The sequence below is a fragment of the Meriones unguiculatus genome, chromosome 8 (genome assembly GCF_030254825.1).
Source record: "Meriones unguiculatus strain TT.TT164.6M chromosome 8, Bangor_MerUng_6.1, whole genome shotgun sequence".
Classification (NCBI taxonomy): Eukaryota; Metazoa; Chordata; class Mammalia; order Rodentia; family Muridae; genus Meriones; species Meriones unguiculatus.
Genome location: NC_083356.1, coordinates 122,881,143 through 122,897,508, shown reverse-complemented (window position 1 = coordinate 122,897,508; position 16,366 = coordinate 122,881,143). Strand labels below are relative to the sequence as shown.

Genomic DNA, 16,366 nt, shown 5'->3' with positions numbered 1-16,366 from the left:
CATGGTGTCCCTTCACAGCAATAAAAGCCTAAGACAGAGGGTGAGTGGGCTATATTCAAGGTCAATGTCTCTGGAACTTGACCACCTGCTATGACTTTCCTGTTTATGGATTGTATAATTGTGAGCCCTTATTGACCTCCCAGAACATCATCCTTCATCCTGAAGATGGCCGTCATAGTAGTTGCTACCTGACAAAGTGGTTTCGAGGGTTAAATAAGCTTACATATGTGAAGTGCTAGAACAAAGCCTGCAATGTATTTAAAATCATGCATATGCCACTAGTAAGTGTACTGTGACTTAGAGATCATCATGGCAAATACAGTAAATGTAACACAGAGCTGGTTTTTGTAGACATGGTAATCATATGGAATGGAGGCCTAATGAGGAACTCTCAAATTTGTGAGATTCAGGTCTAAGAGCACAACAGTTAAACTGTGTCAGCACAAGAAAACCAGGTTAATTGCCAACTTGATGGATTTGAAGCCACCTAGGAGACACACCTTTGGGTACATCTTGAGAGTGCTTGTGGAAATGGTAATCAGCGAAGAGAAGGCCCACTTCTCTCCATGGGATAGTGTAAGATGACCACTATCCCATGAGCTGGGGTAAAAAGACAAATAAAATGCAAGCTCAGCACAGGCATTCATCTCTCTCAGCTTCCTGCCCACAAACAAGTGTGACCGGATGTGTCATGCTCTGCCATGTTGTATTGTATCCTCAAACTGTTAGAATAAATCCTTCCTCTCTGAAGTTGCTTCTTATCAAGTATTTGGTTACCACCTTGTGGTGTCGTTGGGAGCCAGTAGAGCCTTTAAGAGTAACTTTGTGGAAGAAACTTGGTCTGCTGAGTGGGGTTGGTAGGGAGGTTGGGGGGTGGGGGTAGGAGAATGTACCCTTGAAAAAGACATCAGGACTCTGGCCTTTCCTCTTTCTCTATTTGCTTTCTGGCTTCTGAAAGGTGAGCTGTTTATGCTCCGCTACACTCTCCCTCTATGATGTTCTATGTTGCCATAAGCAAAGTAGTCATATGCCCGAATAAATTTTCCTCCTTCTAACTTACTTACCTTGTGTATTTTGTCACAGTAACTGAAAAGCGATTAACAAGCAAGAAAACATTTCTCCAGCATTGCTTCTTGACAAATATTGCAAAAAAAAAATTTCAACATGTGCTTAATAGGTAGGCAAAGATATCATCTCTATACCAAAGGGATCTTTCTAAAAGCTAGATCTCTACTTTGGTAGCTGTCAAACATATAAACAATATATTTTCATATGAAAGGGAAAACATGTTATATTTCCAGGCATAAATCTTGAGCATGCCATTAAAAATGTAAGGACTGAGGATTCAAGTGAACAAACTAACTCCTCCCTTGGTGACTTCTGTGCTCCCCTGGACTGAAAGTAGGGTACCTGTGGCAGGGCCATGATGAAGTTGTAGGCATTGGCCTTTTTGGCAGCTTGGACTATGTCTTCCATTGTTGCATCTTCTCTGCCGTAGCGAATATTTTCTGCGATGGTTGTGGAGAAGAGAACGGGCTCCTGCTCCACTATCCCAATTTGATCTCTCAGCCACTGAATATTAAGAGAGCGAATGTCATGGCCATCCAGAGTCACCTAGAGAACAGAAGAGCATCACACAACTTGGAGACCTTCAAGCTTCTGAATCATAATGTTAGGGGATGCTTGGCCACTGGCGAGAATAACCAGAGACTAACAAGACAATAATAGAAACAATTCCCATGGAAAGGTGGCTGTTTGTACAAGGATGTCAGTGTGCAATTGCAACTGAGTTAAACAATACAGAAATTTACTGTAGAAACACAGGTGAGGTAAAGGTCGCTTGATTTCTCGCTGCTACCCTTGGAATGGGCACATTTTGAATTTCTCTGGAGAGTAAGCAGGTATTCACCATACTCTGTGTTACCGTTATTGTCTTTTGGCTTGTGTCCAAAAAGGGACTTCAAAAGCTACAATGAAAGCAAGCACTAGCCCTTATTTTGTAGGAGTGTTTATAGTAAATCTTTCTTTCAAATCTGATTCATCAAATAACACTTTGCTGCTCAAAGCAGTTGAAACTACAAATGTGAACAAACAAACAAAAGTGTTATAGGAAAATGTAAAACGATGTTAAATTAAAAACAAAAATCAAGTTGACAACACTACCGCTTGCATTCCCTCAGCCCTGTTGAGAAGTTTCTGGAAGATACACACCATGCCTTCACAGGGGTCATAGAATCTCTGGATGAGCTGTAACGCTGTGCTCTTCCCAGACCCACTGGATCCCACCAGAGCCGTTATTTCCCCCGGTTTAATGACCATGCTGAGGTTGTTTAAAACCTGAAGAGGAAAGAACATTTTTTTTTAAAGTTTATAATGTCACTGGGCACTTCCCCAGGCAATTAAACCATACATAGGATGCTTTGTGAGGATTTGTATAGTGTATCCATGCCTCCCGAAGAAGCGTGAATGTGTGTGTGTGTTTACTTATGCCCCGTGATACGGTCCATATACATACATCAATCAACAACAAAAGGAGACTGTCTGGAAAGAGGTTTTACCATTAGCACGCTGCTTAACAGCTGTGGCCAACAATAAAATGATAATGTATTAACACTGGTAAATAAATAAGAGTCACCTTTAAAGTTATGCCTCAAAATCTAATTTAAAATACATCTGACATACTAGGGTACCTTAAGGTGTCACTCTCAATTAGTTAAATAAGCACCTCCTCTGAGTCATAAGTGTAATGATAACTCATAAATCAAGGATCAGAAATAAACCGGTTTGCCGATGAGATGTTTGAATGGTATCCGAGTCGATTACTTGAATAACTTTGCCTAATAAATGTGTGTGTTGTGTTTCTAGATCAAAAACTCTGTGAAGGGCAAGGACTAAATATTAGTAGGTGAAATTAGGCTTTGGTTCTGTGAGTACAACAGAAATATTATTAATAAAAGGAAAACAGAGATGCTAAGTTTGAATGAAAACAAGCATTATTTCAAATCCAGTTCCTTCGAGGGGGCAGATGGGGGTTTCCTACAGAGTGGAGTTACCTCTATCGATCTTGCTCTGTAGGTTCTAGAAAACAGTATATATCTCTCACAGTATGTCCTAGAAAATCACCAAGCACAAGATACAGAGAGCAAGAGCACCAGGTGACCAGCCAGGAGCCTAGGAAAGCTCCGGGTAGGAAGTAAAGTCGCTCCCAGCTGCCGGCTCTGCCAGTCACACCCTCCCTGGACTTGCTCCACTCCCGTGGTTTCCAAGGAGGTGGTGATCGGAAGCTGTCCCACCTGATTGTCTTGCTCGCCTGACAACATACCTGGAATGGCAGGATCCACCCGCCACTCATTTCAGCAGAGTATCCCTGGCTGACTCAGCCCGAGCCTTGTGCTAAATTGTGTTCCAATTCGCACGTTACAACCATCGCTTAGAAATGCAGTGTGGCCCTAAGTTGGCACAGTATCCAAGGGATACTGCCAGGGAAACACACCTCTGTCCTCTGTTCATGGAAACCAAGTCACCACACAGAAACCAGTGTGTGGACCTGAAAATGAATTCCTCCAGAGTAGAACATCAGTTCAAAAGGTGAACACTCACCTTCACTTCTGGCCTGGAAGGATAGTGGAAGGTCACATTATGGAATTCAATTTCGCCCTTGATTCGGTCTAGCTTGTAACCGTCTTCTGACATGCTGTCAATGGTGGGTTGCTGGAGTGCCATGCGAAGATACAGTGACAATGAGTGCTGTGTACATTTTGTGTCCATCCTAGTATTAGTTAACTCACAAAGTAAAAATGGGGCTGTAGAGACAGCTCAGTGGTTAAGAGCACTTGAGGCTCTTGCAAAGGACCCAGGTTCGATTCCCACCACTCCCAAGGTAGGTGATTCCCAATCATTCATAATCCCATTTCCTGGGGAGCTGATGTTCTCTTTTACCTCCACGGGCACCAAGCATGGATGTGGTGCACATACATACATGCAGGCAAAATATGCAGAAAAATGAAATGAATAAATCTAATAAAAATTTTTGTTAAAGCAGAACTCTTTCTGGGCAAAATATAGTAGAAATACGCTAAAGATAAATTGCTTCCATATTCCATGTTTACAAGAGTGATACCAATCACTACTGTTGAGCTTGCTAAGCTATTCTTAGATTACTATATTATTGTTGAAGGATAGCAAAGAGTAAGTTTTACTTATTTAATTACTATTATTTGTTGAACTCTTCCTGTAAGCTTATATAGTATTAATATTATATGATGTGAAGAAAGCTTTGTTTATTGATACACAATATAGAATGTTAATGTAGTTAGCATTTATTGTAATGTACTATATGACACACTTATATTTATATTACTGAGACGATGGAAGGGCTTTTGATGTACCTCTCACATTTACATTGTTGTTACGTTCTGGTAAGATAGGGAGGAACCTCTGAAAGTGTTCCTTCCCCAGGGTGAGACAGCTCGCCAGCTAGGTTGGGGCTGGTAGCACTCTACATTTGGTAGCCAGTGCAGATGGTGGGTAAAATTAAGTGTCCACAAAATGTTCTCAAAGATCACCAAGTTGGCACTGTGTCCTGAATCCACTCTGCCGCTACTGGTGACATCGATCTAAGACAACCATTCTGGGTCACCAGACAAGGAAGAGCTCCTCCTCTTCCTCTGAGAACACTCCAGGTTCGACTTTGTCCATCTTCCACACTAATCAAAGGAATTGATGACCATGGCCCTATCAGTGGATATATTGCAATCTATTTTCTTTTTCTCAAGTGTCTAACGGGGATAATAAAATAAAATTTAAATGCCTTAATTTTCTGTTGTTTTCACAGGGATTCTTTGCAGTCATCACTTTATCTGAGACTGTGACAGTCCTAAGAAGAAGGTAGCATTAGAAAAGGTCAAAGGACTGAGAGATGGCTCAGTGGTTACAAGTACACACTTGCTCTTCAGAGGACCCAGGTTCAGCCCCCAGGTCCTACAGTGGGGGACTCACAACCATTTTAATTCCAACTCCGGGGACTCTAACGTTTTTACCTGAGCTCACATGCACAAGCAGACAGTTATACACACATACACAGTAAAAACCAACAAAATAAATATTTTCAAAAGGAAAATATTAACGTATTCCAGGTTATGGACCCACAGCACAAAGCGGCTTCCTCCAGTAGGTGATCACATCATTGTTTGCCAGAAAATAACCATTTTTTTTTTTTGGTTACCCATAACTCTTGGTCCAGGGTGCTTTTTCCAAAGGAGGAAGACAGCAGAGTGCAGTCTCATCCCTTCTCTCCTTGCTCTGTGGTTGCCAGACAGGACTTTCAATGTACTTCCATAAATTACCAGCAATACCCGCCCAGGGCTAGCAAAGTCCTTTAAAAACTTAAAGAGGCTTCCCACCAGAAGACATTCCAGGCTCATGGATATGATCTTAAACCTTTTCCCATTCCTCCAGCCTCTGCCCTGGATCACTTTGGTCATTCACACTGGACTTTCTTACCTTCTTGAGATTACCAAGCTCTTTCCCGACCAACAAGTTTCTCAACCAGGAATTCCTTTTTCTTTCTTACTTCCCAATAACCCCATTTAAAGGTTCCCCCCACGAAACAGTCATAACACCTTGTCCTATTTTATCTCTTTTATTGGATCTGATGTTATCTTTAAATGTTTATTTCTTGGTATGTGTTGTGGTGCACACCTTTAATCCTTTAAACACACCTTTAAACATACATACAAGCCAGAGGCAGGTGGATCTTAGGGCCAGGCCTATGTAGTGAGTATCAGACTTGTCTCTAACAAACTGTTTATTTCTTTTCAGGTGTCTCCCAGTATGAGTGTGAAAGCAGGAACATAAATTGTTCTAACTTTGTTGGAGGTTGGCCTGGTGCTGTGTATTCTAATGTTAATCACTGGCCCCAAGATCTAGTCTCTGCTCAGAAGAGCATATTCTCACATAAACCTATCCTTGTTGTGTAAACCTGCCTAAATCATTATATCTTGGTTGATTAAGCAGCCTATACCTGGGCAGGACAGAATGGGGCAGGCATGGCTAAGATTTCTGAGCTTTAGGAGGTTCAGGAGAGAACCACGGGAAACAGATGGACGTGAAGAGAGGAAGGAGGATGCCATGATAAGTTAGCGTGGAGAAGAAACCACTCGGGCTGGGAGGAAGGACTTCAGTAGTGGCATGAGAATGTCCAGATGAAGAATATAAGCAAGTTCCATGGGATTATGGATGGAAGGTAGACCAGATGAGGAGGATTCAAGTGGATGGCATTGGATGGGGGCTGGGAGATGGATGGTAAGGTTCAGTGTAGGTGAAATATCTGCCCAGCCCAAGGTAAATAAGGCAATTAAATAAGGCAAATCTAAGAGGTGTCTGCGTCTTATTATTTGTGATAGCAGGTTAAATAATACTACCATGATAATCTTAGTGCAAATAATAAATAATAAATAACCCAACACTTGTTTTTTTAACTACAACATAACTCACAGGTTGGTTTCCAGATCTTAGAACCCATTCGGTACATATCCCACTAAATAATTTTTTTTGGGGGGGGCGGGATTTTACATACCCTGTCTATTGTTTGAAAAATACTGGTAGCTGCTGAACGCCCAGTGGCAAAGAATTCCAAGGAAGAAGTTGCGTGGCCGAGATTTAAAGCTGCCACTACGACACAGAGGAAAATCTGAAATAAAAAACATAGTTTTTATACATTTTTGCCAGTTTGTAAGTTTACCATTTGGAGCACCCTTGTGAATTCCTAAGAGCTCTCAGAAATGTTTTGCAGTTAAGTAGTTTACGGGCTCTTCAGGAACACAGAAAATATCTTCTGCTCTGTAAAGCATCTCTCCGTAGTTATACTTTAAAATACTTCTTCTACAGAGCAGAGGAACTGAGTAAGTGGTGCAAACAGGCAGACAAGAACAATACTTGTCTAAACATTTTTAAGATCACCTTCTCCAGAGACCTCCCTCTTCAGCAAAGTCATTCCTCCTGTGTTCTAGATCCAGAAGCAGCGAACACATTTTATAAAAGCCCACTAGTGAATAGCTCAGGTTCTCCAGGCCCTGTGGGTTCTGAACCCATGTGTGCCATGTAGTACACCATAGAGTACAAAAACAAACATAGTGATGATCGTGGCTGTGTCCCGTAAAGCATCTTTATAACAAACGGATGAGGAAATAGATCTGGACCAATGGCTATGTGACTGAGTCACTGGAGTCTTTAATTGGAGACTATAGATCAACCTCTGCTTGCCCGGCTTTATAAGCCATTGCCTCAAGCCATTCTCTCTATGGAGGGTCATAGAGAGGCCATAAGTGAGAGAAGACAGACATATGGTCAATGTGATGGTAGTGGGCAGCACATACTCCAGGTAAGAAGTCTCCACCAGAAATGTCATAGCTCCAGCCCCGTGCATAGCAGGAAAAGAGACCACAGGGAGCAGGCAGTGCATGGGACACCCTTCTAGAGAATTGGTATTTCTGTCCCTTACCACACAGATCTGGAGGAAGAAAAACTAGCTAATGGGCGAATTGAGACCTGAGCGAGTGTCATTCTCTATGGCACTTATCATCTATTACTCAACCTCATGGTTGCCTTTCATTTTTGTAGTGGCAGAATCAAGACACCAGTCACAGTGAAGTTATGCATATTAATTTACGGTAATTACATCAAACACCCCACTCAGTGCCTCATGCCTAAAATACACTGAGTGAATGTTATTTTCTATTACTGTTATTACTCTTTACTGTTGAGACCTGAAATCTAAATGAAAAACCAAAATTTCACCCTCATCTAGTTCCTCTTCATGTTACCCTAATAGAGCAGAGAGCAAGTTTTTGTCTGTACACAAGTTGATACTAATTACTGTAATCTATGTGTACTGCTTCTCATTTAAACCCATTGCAGATATAATAAGTTTGTGCACAACAAAATGTGCTAGATTAATCTGATTGTTAATTAATTTAGTGACTTAAAACATTGAATTCAACTCAAGAGTACTCAGCTTTTGTATTTGCTGTATAGAAATATAGCTAAGAGCTCTCTATCTCTCTCTCTCACACGCACACACACATGAGAGAGAGAGAGAGAGAGAGAAAGATTATCATTAAAGAAAATCTTTACAATGAGGCACATATCAAGGCAAGATGTAAGCAGAGCATTATAGAAAGAAGTTGAGAAAAAGAGGGTATCATTGTTGATTAAAATGTTAGAGTCACACAGTAGGTCATGTCCCACATATAGTAAGAACTTAAAAACTATTCATTGAAATGATGAACTTCTCAGGGAAGGTCTAGCAGGTTTGTTCAACCAACATTGCTGACTTCAAAGTTCATACAATCAAGTCACAAAACAAAACAAAAAATAAACATCCCTCAAAATATTTTAAGTAAGTTTCAAAATTTTGTTGGACTGTATTTATAGCTTCCTTTGGCTACTTGTAACATGTGGGTGGCTGAATGAAAATACATGATAGGTGTTCCCATGGTTAAATTGCCAGGAAACTTAAAAAAAAATGAGTACCATAAAACCAGGATCTAGTTGCTCTGGTGGTCTGAATGAGAATGGCACTGATAGGCTCATAGATTTGCAGGCTTGCTCCCCAGTTGGTTGAACTGTTTGGGAAGGGTTAGGAGGTGTGGCCTTGTTGGAGGAGGTATGTGTGTGGAGGGGGCACTTTTAGATTTTAAAACCCTATGCCATTTCCCATTTAGTTCTCTCTCTCCCTCTCCCTCTTCCTCTCTATCTCTGTCTCTCTCTCTCACCTGAAGAACAAGATGGAAGCTCTGAGCTATTGCTCTAGTGACATGCCTGCCCGTCTGCTGTCATATTCTCCACCATGACAGTCATGGACTCAGTCTCTGGAACTGAAATACCCAATAAACTCATTCTTCTATAAGTTACCTTAGTCTTGCTGCTTCTTCACAGCAGTAGAAAACTAAGACAGTTACTATGGGGTTCTAGTTTGATTTCCTGTGTTGTGACAAATACCATAACCAAAAGCAGCTTGGGAGAAAAGGGTTTGCTTGGCTTACAAGTCACAGTCTATTACTGAGAAAAGCTGAGACAGGAACCTGAAGTCAAGAACTCCTCACTGGCTTGTTCCCTGTGACTTCCTTAGCTTTTTCATATGGCCCAAGACTACCTGTCTTGGGATGGCACTGGCCATATGGTCTGGGCCCTCCAACAGCAATCAGCAATCACAAACATGAATGAAAACCATGCCCTACACACATGCCCACAGGCCAATGTGATGAAGGCAATCTCTCAACTGAGTATCCCTTTCCACGTATGTAAAGTTGACAGCTGAAGCCAGGACACACAGGGACTTTTACTCAGAGCATTCAGTTGACCTTGTGGGTCATTCAATTTTCAATTTACCAATTCACTTCCCCTCTGAACTTTTTGTTCATGAATTCCACTCTTCATTCACGGAGCACAGATGCTCCGTGAATGTGTTTCTACAAATTGAACAGCCAAAGCTAAGTTCAACTACTGGCACCTTTGATGGGCAAATGTATAGCATAAAAGCTTTTAAATTATTTTAATTACATTTGTTTGTTTATTGGGAGTTGCATGTGCGCCATAATGCAGGTATGAAGGTCAGAGGAGGGCCTACCTGAGTCAATTACCGCCTCCCTAATGAGTCTCTGGGGATTGAACCCAGGTCATCGAGCTTAGCAGAAAGAGCTTTTATCCACTGAGCCCACTCACCAGTCTGAATGTCTAAAGCTTTTAGAAGCGATTGGATCAATAAGGAGAAAGAACTTTATGGTCAGATTTCAGACCTACAATACTTTAACGTTTCCAATGTGCCAAAATAGATCTAAAGTTGCAGAGAGAACAACAAATGATGATAATATTAACATTTTCCATACTATCATTCAAAGTTTACACAACACCTGAACTTGTGCTATCACATTCGGTGTTTTTAAACAAAGTACAAAGCTGCGCCAGCTGCTTCATCAAACACAAAGGCAATTTTAAAGCACTCTGCTGCTTCACTGTCTTGCTCAGAAGGACAGGCATTGAAAAATCACTCCTATTGCAAGTACAAATGCCCCCAGTTTCCCTAGATGTGTGCCGGTAACAAACAGTGGAAGAACCACTTTTGTTGTTGCTTTGTCCATGCTACTTTGGATGGATCTGGCGCATGCCAAATGCTCAGTGAAGGCTAGTGGAGTGGATAACTGAAAGGATACTGCAACTCAAAGTCACTATAACATCCCACATAAGACTTATATAACATGCTTGTATCACTTACTCAGTTGAAGATGTCACTGACTTGACATGTCAACAACCCATCATGCATACAACACTTAGGCACACATCTGTGCTATGACTGACTTCAGCTTTATGCCCTGTTCATCTTTAGCTGAGAGGTCAGTGACTTTCCATTTCCATGGATCATTATCTTTTGGGATGAGCTGGAGGATCGCTGTTGTACAGCTGTAAAATCTTTCATTGGAAATCATCGGCTTGCTGGTCTCATCAGCCCAGGTGTTCAGCCTCTCCTCACCAAAATGTCCTAGTATTGTTGCTCTTGCAGATGGAGTTCAGCAAACCGCTGAAGCTTTCCTGCCTGGGACCTTAAAGCAATAATCCTCGTGGCTATCTACTATTAATGGCTTTTCTGATACGCTAGGAAGAAAGACCATATGTAGAAAACAAGAGCAAAGTACCTGGACCAGTGTCCCCGGGGTATACTCTTTTTCATCCAGGACAAGTGTGGACCCATACCAGAAGGCCAGTGCATAACAAAAAAAAATGAGGCACCATGTGTACCCGGTAAAGAATCCCATCACCATTCCTTTTCTGATTCCCCAGTGCTGGGCAGACACAAGATTTTTCTCATACCTGTAAACAAACAAACAAACAAACAAACAAACAAAAGTTAGGATCAGTGCCAGTCTGAGCAGCTCAGGGCAGAATTTCTAAAATTCTGGGTCCTGATGCAGTTTCATTCAATGGTTCTAGTCATCTCCAAACAAAGCTTCTTAAGCTGCTTGCAGCTTGGAAGAGGAGCAGTGGAGTAACTGAGGCCCCAGGAGAAAACAATTTCTTCACAAATGTCTTTCTTTGGAATCCTGTTACTGTTTATGTTTAAAAATGTTTCCTTGGAATATACATCATGTTTTCTATCAGAAAATAAGGCAATTGCCTTTAAATCAACAGACTAGATTTGTCCACATGGTAAGTTCCAGGACAGCCAAGACTATGTAGTGAGACTGTGTCTCAAGCCAACAAACAAACAAGCTCAAAAATATTAACTAAATTACAAAAAATAAATAAAATCTTTTTTTCCTCTCTTCCCCCCCGCCAAGACAGAGTTTCTCTGTGTAACCCTGGCCATCCTAGAACTTGCTGTGTAGACCAGGTTTGCCTCAAACTCAGGAGACTTGCCTGCCTCCTTTTTCCAAGAGCTGGGATTAAAGGTGTGCATCCCCACTGCACTGTTATAAAATCGTATTTTTGACAACTGCATCAAATTTGCAAGTTAAGTTTTCACTTTCATTAAAAATTATTCTCTAGAATGATTTATCATAATTCATCAATGTTAAATCTTGTTTGGTTAAATGAAAAATTATAAGGGTTATTAAGTGCATTTAACAGCACAGTAGCTTCACAAAATATTTTCAATTTTAAAAACTGACATGACATGGGGCTGACAAGACGACCCACTGAGTAAAGCACCAAGCCCAAGGACCCGAGTTTGAGCTCGCTGGTCCACATGGTAGAGGGGGAGATTCCGCCCCTGCAAGTTGTCCTTTGACCTTCACTTGTCAGCTCTGAGCACACACCTCTCCTTTCTTCCCCCCAAAAATAAATAACATGTTTTATAAACTGAAAAAAGTGGAATTATACTTTATATCATACTATCCTTCCTTCCTTTCTTCCTTTCTTTCTTTCCTCTTTTTTCATTCTTTCCTTTCTTTCTTTTTTCCTTTTCTTTTTGGCATAGTAGACAAACCACCAATTTCAATGGATGCAAACATTTTCCTGCCTCAGTGTCCTTTGTGCTAGGATGACAGGCATGAGTCATAGTGTTAGGGTCCCTTAGTCTTTGAAAATGTAAATTAAATTAATTTTTTTACTAATACATAAAAACAACCCATCATATATAATAATGGAATAAAATGTAATGCTTTGATGCATGTAAACATTGTGTAATGTTTAAATCAGAGCATACACACACACACACACATACATATACTCTCAATCATTTATCATCTGGGTGTGGGAGTGAACTAGAGATTCTAGCACTAGGGAGTCAGAGGTAGGAAGGAGGATTCCAAGTTTAGGGATAGCCTTGGGTACATAGCAAGTCAAAGGTCAGCCTAGGTTACATAGTAAAAAAGAAAAAGAAAAATCCCAGGACAAACTTTCAAAATCCTTTTTTGCTTTTTTGAAATATGCAGCACATTGCTACCTGTAGCTGAGGAACTTTCTCCCAATTGTAACATCAAATCCTTTGATCGCTCTTTCTCCACCCACCTCTCCCTGCCGCTCTGGTAGCCATCACTAGTCTTAGCTTCTGTGTTACCATGTCTAGGTTCCTCATATAGAAGCGCAGTTGTGTAGCTGTTCCTAAGCCTGCCTTGTTTCACTTGACACTGCATGTTGTTAGAAATAAAAAAAAAAAAGTGTTCCTTTCATGATCAAATTGTATTGCATTTTAATTTATTGATTGATTAATAGACACGAAGGAAGGTTGGCTCTACTCCTTAGCTCTTATGAACTTCACCACAATAAAGATGGATGTGCAGATGTCTACTGCACCTACTCATTTTGTTGGATCATATGGCTGCTCTCATTTTAATTTATTGAGGAACTTCTTTGCTGTTTCACATAATATATCTACTCATTTGTATTGCTATCAACACTGTGCTCCATATCCTCATTGGCCTTGTTATCTTTAGCCATTTTGCCAACAGTTATCCTTGCTAGGAGGAGGGAGTTTTGCATGCTAGTTTTGAGTTGCATTTCCCTGGTAACTAGTCAGTATGATGAATCTGTTCTAAGAGACTTGTATTTGTGTGACTTCTTTTACAAACTGTCTACTTAACCCTATAGCTCATTTTCAAGCTGGACTAATCATTATATTACTAGTGCACTTTTAAAGGTTTCTTACATAGTCTCTGTATCAGTCCCTTGTCAGATGCATAGACTACATACAGTTCCTCCCTTTCTGATGGCTGTCTTTTTCTGTGTGAGCTGTTTCCTTTGTGCCTGGGAGCTTTTTAATGTGATGTGAAGTACCATTCATTTATTCTTACTGACTTTTCTTATCTTTTGCATTTCTGTGTTGTCTGTTGTAGTGTCTCTTTAGGTTCTTCTTTAATGGCAGAAAATGCTGAAGGCTGACATGAAGTATAATATATATATGCTTTTGTATCATCAGAGTTTAAAACACGTTTCTTGTCTATCTCAGCTCTCTAAAACCATCTCCAAAAGAATATTGTACTGGGCATGGTAGCACATGCCTTTTATTCTAACGCTCAGGTGACTGAGGCAGAAGACTATGAGCTCAAGCCCACTCTGGTCTATATAGCAAGATCCACAAGGGAAAATGAAACCCCGAAACATCACTTCAGACTTTTTCAGCACTTTAGCCATCAACATTTGCTGATCCACCTCTTGAACAAATGTCCTCTCATATTGCTCTAAATGGTAGTGGATCTGCCACTTCACATAAAATGAAAAATAGTCAGGGAACTGTATTGATTTATGAAATTCAATAAACCAACAGACATTCAAAATAACCAACCTTTCCACCTCTTTATTCTCACCACCAAAAGCAGCCACTGTTCGAATAGATGAAAGGACTTCGTCAGCAACAGACCCTGCTTTGGCATAAGCCTTCAACTCAATCTCTGTAAACTTGGACACACTCTAAAATCCAAAAGAATAAAAGGAAAGCGATTCATTTAATAAAATGAGAAGCTGGTGTGGTTTAGCAAAATTATTAGATTTTCACTGTAACAAAAGAGGAAAAAAAGCTGATCCAAGATCTGCTTGTGTTAAACTCTCCCATGGGTGTTTAGATTTTGGTACATGAAAATGATGGTAAAGCCTGTCTCAATGAAAATGTTCTCACACAGTTAAGTGACCTCAAACCTGGTAATACTAATGTTTCAGCTGTTATGCTAATGAGGTCCCTAATCCAAATTATGACATATTCCTTTGCTATTGGGAAGAAATCATTGCCGAATTTATAAACATCAGAGGTGAAGACTGGAGGCCTATGTAGGTACATGGTTGGCTAGAGTAGAGAATGAGAGAGAGAGAGAGAGAGAGAGAGAGAGAGAGAGAGAAGATCGGGATACAGAGAAGCACAGCATCGCAAAAGTAATTCTAAAGGAGAAAGCATCAGATAAATATTTTGGCTCAAATATAAGGGGTTTACTACATTTTTAATTTTTCCAAAAGAAAAAGACCACTGAGCTTAGTAATTTTTTTGTAAAAAATTCACTTTTCTAAAACTGGATTTGCACTGAGTCCTAGTCAAAAGTAACTGAACATGGTGACATATGCCTGTAATCAAATTATAGCAAATGCAAAGTAGAAGCCAAAGAAAGAGGGATTGAAGGTCAGCCCCATCTCCATAATGAGTCTGAAGCCAGTCTGAGATACAAGAGCCTGTCAGAAGCAAAACCAACCAAACAACAATAAGAAAGAATGGGAGAAGTTAATATTGTGGAAACTGACCTAACTCAGAAATCTCAAAAATATACAGTACTCAGCTGATGAAAGTGTGCGTTCTGACAGGTTTTTTTTTCCTAGACTTTTAGCAGAACTGCTACTAGCAAAATATTAGAATTCTTAAATATGAAATAAATAAAAATAACTTCAACAACATATTTATTATTTCCTCAAGTCCACATTTTATGATATCTGTAAATTGAAAAGGCTGCTTTTACCTATACTGCCATTTGCATTCAAGTTTGATGGATGACATTATAGCTTTTGTCCCAGCTTTAATTTGTTCATGAAATATATACATTTTTGCGGAGTAGGAAGAACACTGAAAAGTTATAAATGAGATCAGTTTTATTTTAAAGCCCGATTACTTAAAAATAGGACACATTGGGCTGGGTAGCGGTGACGCACACCTTTGATGCCAGCACTTGTGAGGCAGAGGCAGGTGGATCTCTGTGAGTTTGAGGCAGCCTGGTCTACAGAGTGAGTTCCAGGACAGCCAAGGCTACACAGAGAAACCCTGTCTCAAACAAACAAACAAAACCAAAACAAGACAAAAAAACAAAACAAAAAAAAAACCAACAACAAAAATAGGACATATTGGGAGTTTAAAAAACCTGTATTTGGTAATATTTGACAACTGTGCATGTTTCTCATCCTGAAGAGAAAGATGTTACAAAAAACATACAAAGCCTACAACTACCACTGGTGTGTCATGTGTTGCCTATCACTGCTGTGTGTGTGTCTATCTGTCTGTCTCTGTGTGTCTATCTATCTTTGACTCACATGTAACAACGTTTCTCCTATCAGTTTACAGGGACAACCAAGCATAGACAGGAGTGTAAAGGGAGTCAAGCGCAGAGCGAGAGCATTCCAAACGAGGAAGCTAGCATCTTAGGCACTCAGGTAACACGCGGGACTGCACTGTGAAGTCAGGTTCAAACCAGGCCTATCGGGCAATGGCCCTGCCTCCAAGGTGTGAAAACACAGCGGTGACTGACCCATGAGGACGCGCACATCAATCAATCATGGGTTTGAAAAAATAAAATAAATGAACACAGAAAGAAAAATAGAAGCTGATCAAAATTTCGTAGAGACCCCTTAGGGTCTTCGGTGGAATTTGAGGTTCTCTGGGGCAAATCAGGAAAGTGGTCTGTAGGAAAGCTAGTTCTAAAAGCTTGCAAGGGCTTATGGGTTTTAAAAAATACTGAGTTATTTCTTTAACAATAATTTGTGTGTGTGTGTGCCAGAAAGTGTATAATATGGATGGTGCCCTAAATTAGCACATGACGTCGCTGCATTGAAGACAATGGAAGTGAGGTTCTGAAGGGGTAAATGTGTCATTCCTCAGGGATGCACACTTGTTCATGACCAGGGCAGGTGGCTTTGTGAAGTGAATTCTTTGCTGCTGTCACTTTTGGTCCGTTTCTGTATTGCCTGGGAAGTGCTAAGCGTCTTGGTCAGTGGCTGGGCGAGGATGTTAGTAGAAGCTGTCGTCATGGTGATTATTGGGGGCTGTTCCTTGATATCTAAGTATTTTGCTCGAGTGTTCCCATTGAGTTCTCTCCCATTGGGTAAACCTTCAGCAAGCCTCATGCCATGACCTGTGATCTAAAGATGATGATGATAATAATAATAATAATAATAATAATTTCTC

At 40.5% G+C, this 16,366-nt stretch overlaps 1 protein-coding gene across 1 annotated transcript in view; it reads right to left on the bottom strand.

Moving 5' to 3' along the window:
• The window catches only part of Abcb11 (ATP binding cassette subfamily B member 11), an 82,751-nt gene that overhangs the window by 39,485 nt on the left and 26,900 nt on the right, over positions 1–16,366 (bottom strand). Inside the window, exons 9-14 of the mRNA XM_021635600.2 lie at positions 13,778–13,902; positions 10,692–10,866; positions 6,578–6,691; positions 3,601–3,711; positions 2,212–2,337; positions 1,411–1,614 (exon numbers count right to left, since the gene is read on the bottom strand). Coding sequence (XP_021491275.1) covers positions 1,411–1,614; positions 2,212–2,337; positions 3,601–3,711; positions 6,578–6,691; positions 10,692–10,866; positions 13,778–13,902 — 855 coding nt within the window. The remainder of the gene's footprint in view (positions 1–1,410; positions 1,615–2,211; positions 2,338–3,600; positions 3,712–6,577; positions 6,692–10,691; positions 10,867–13,777; positions 13,903–16,366) is intronic.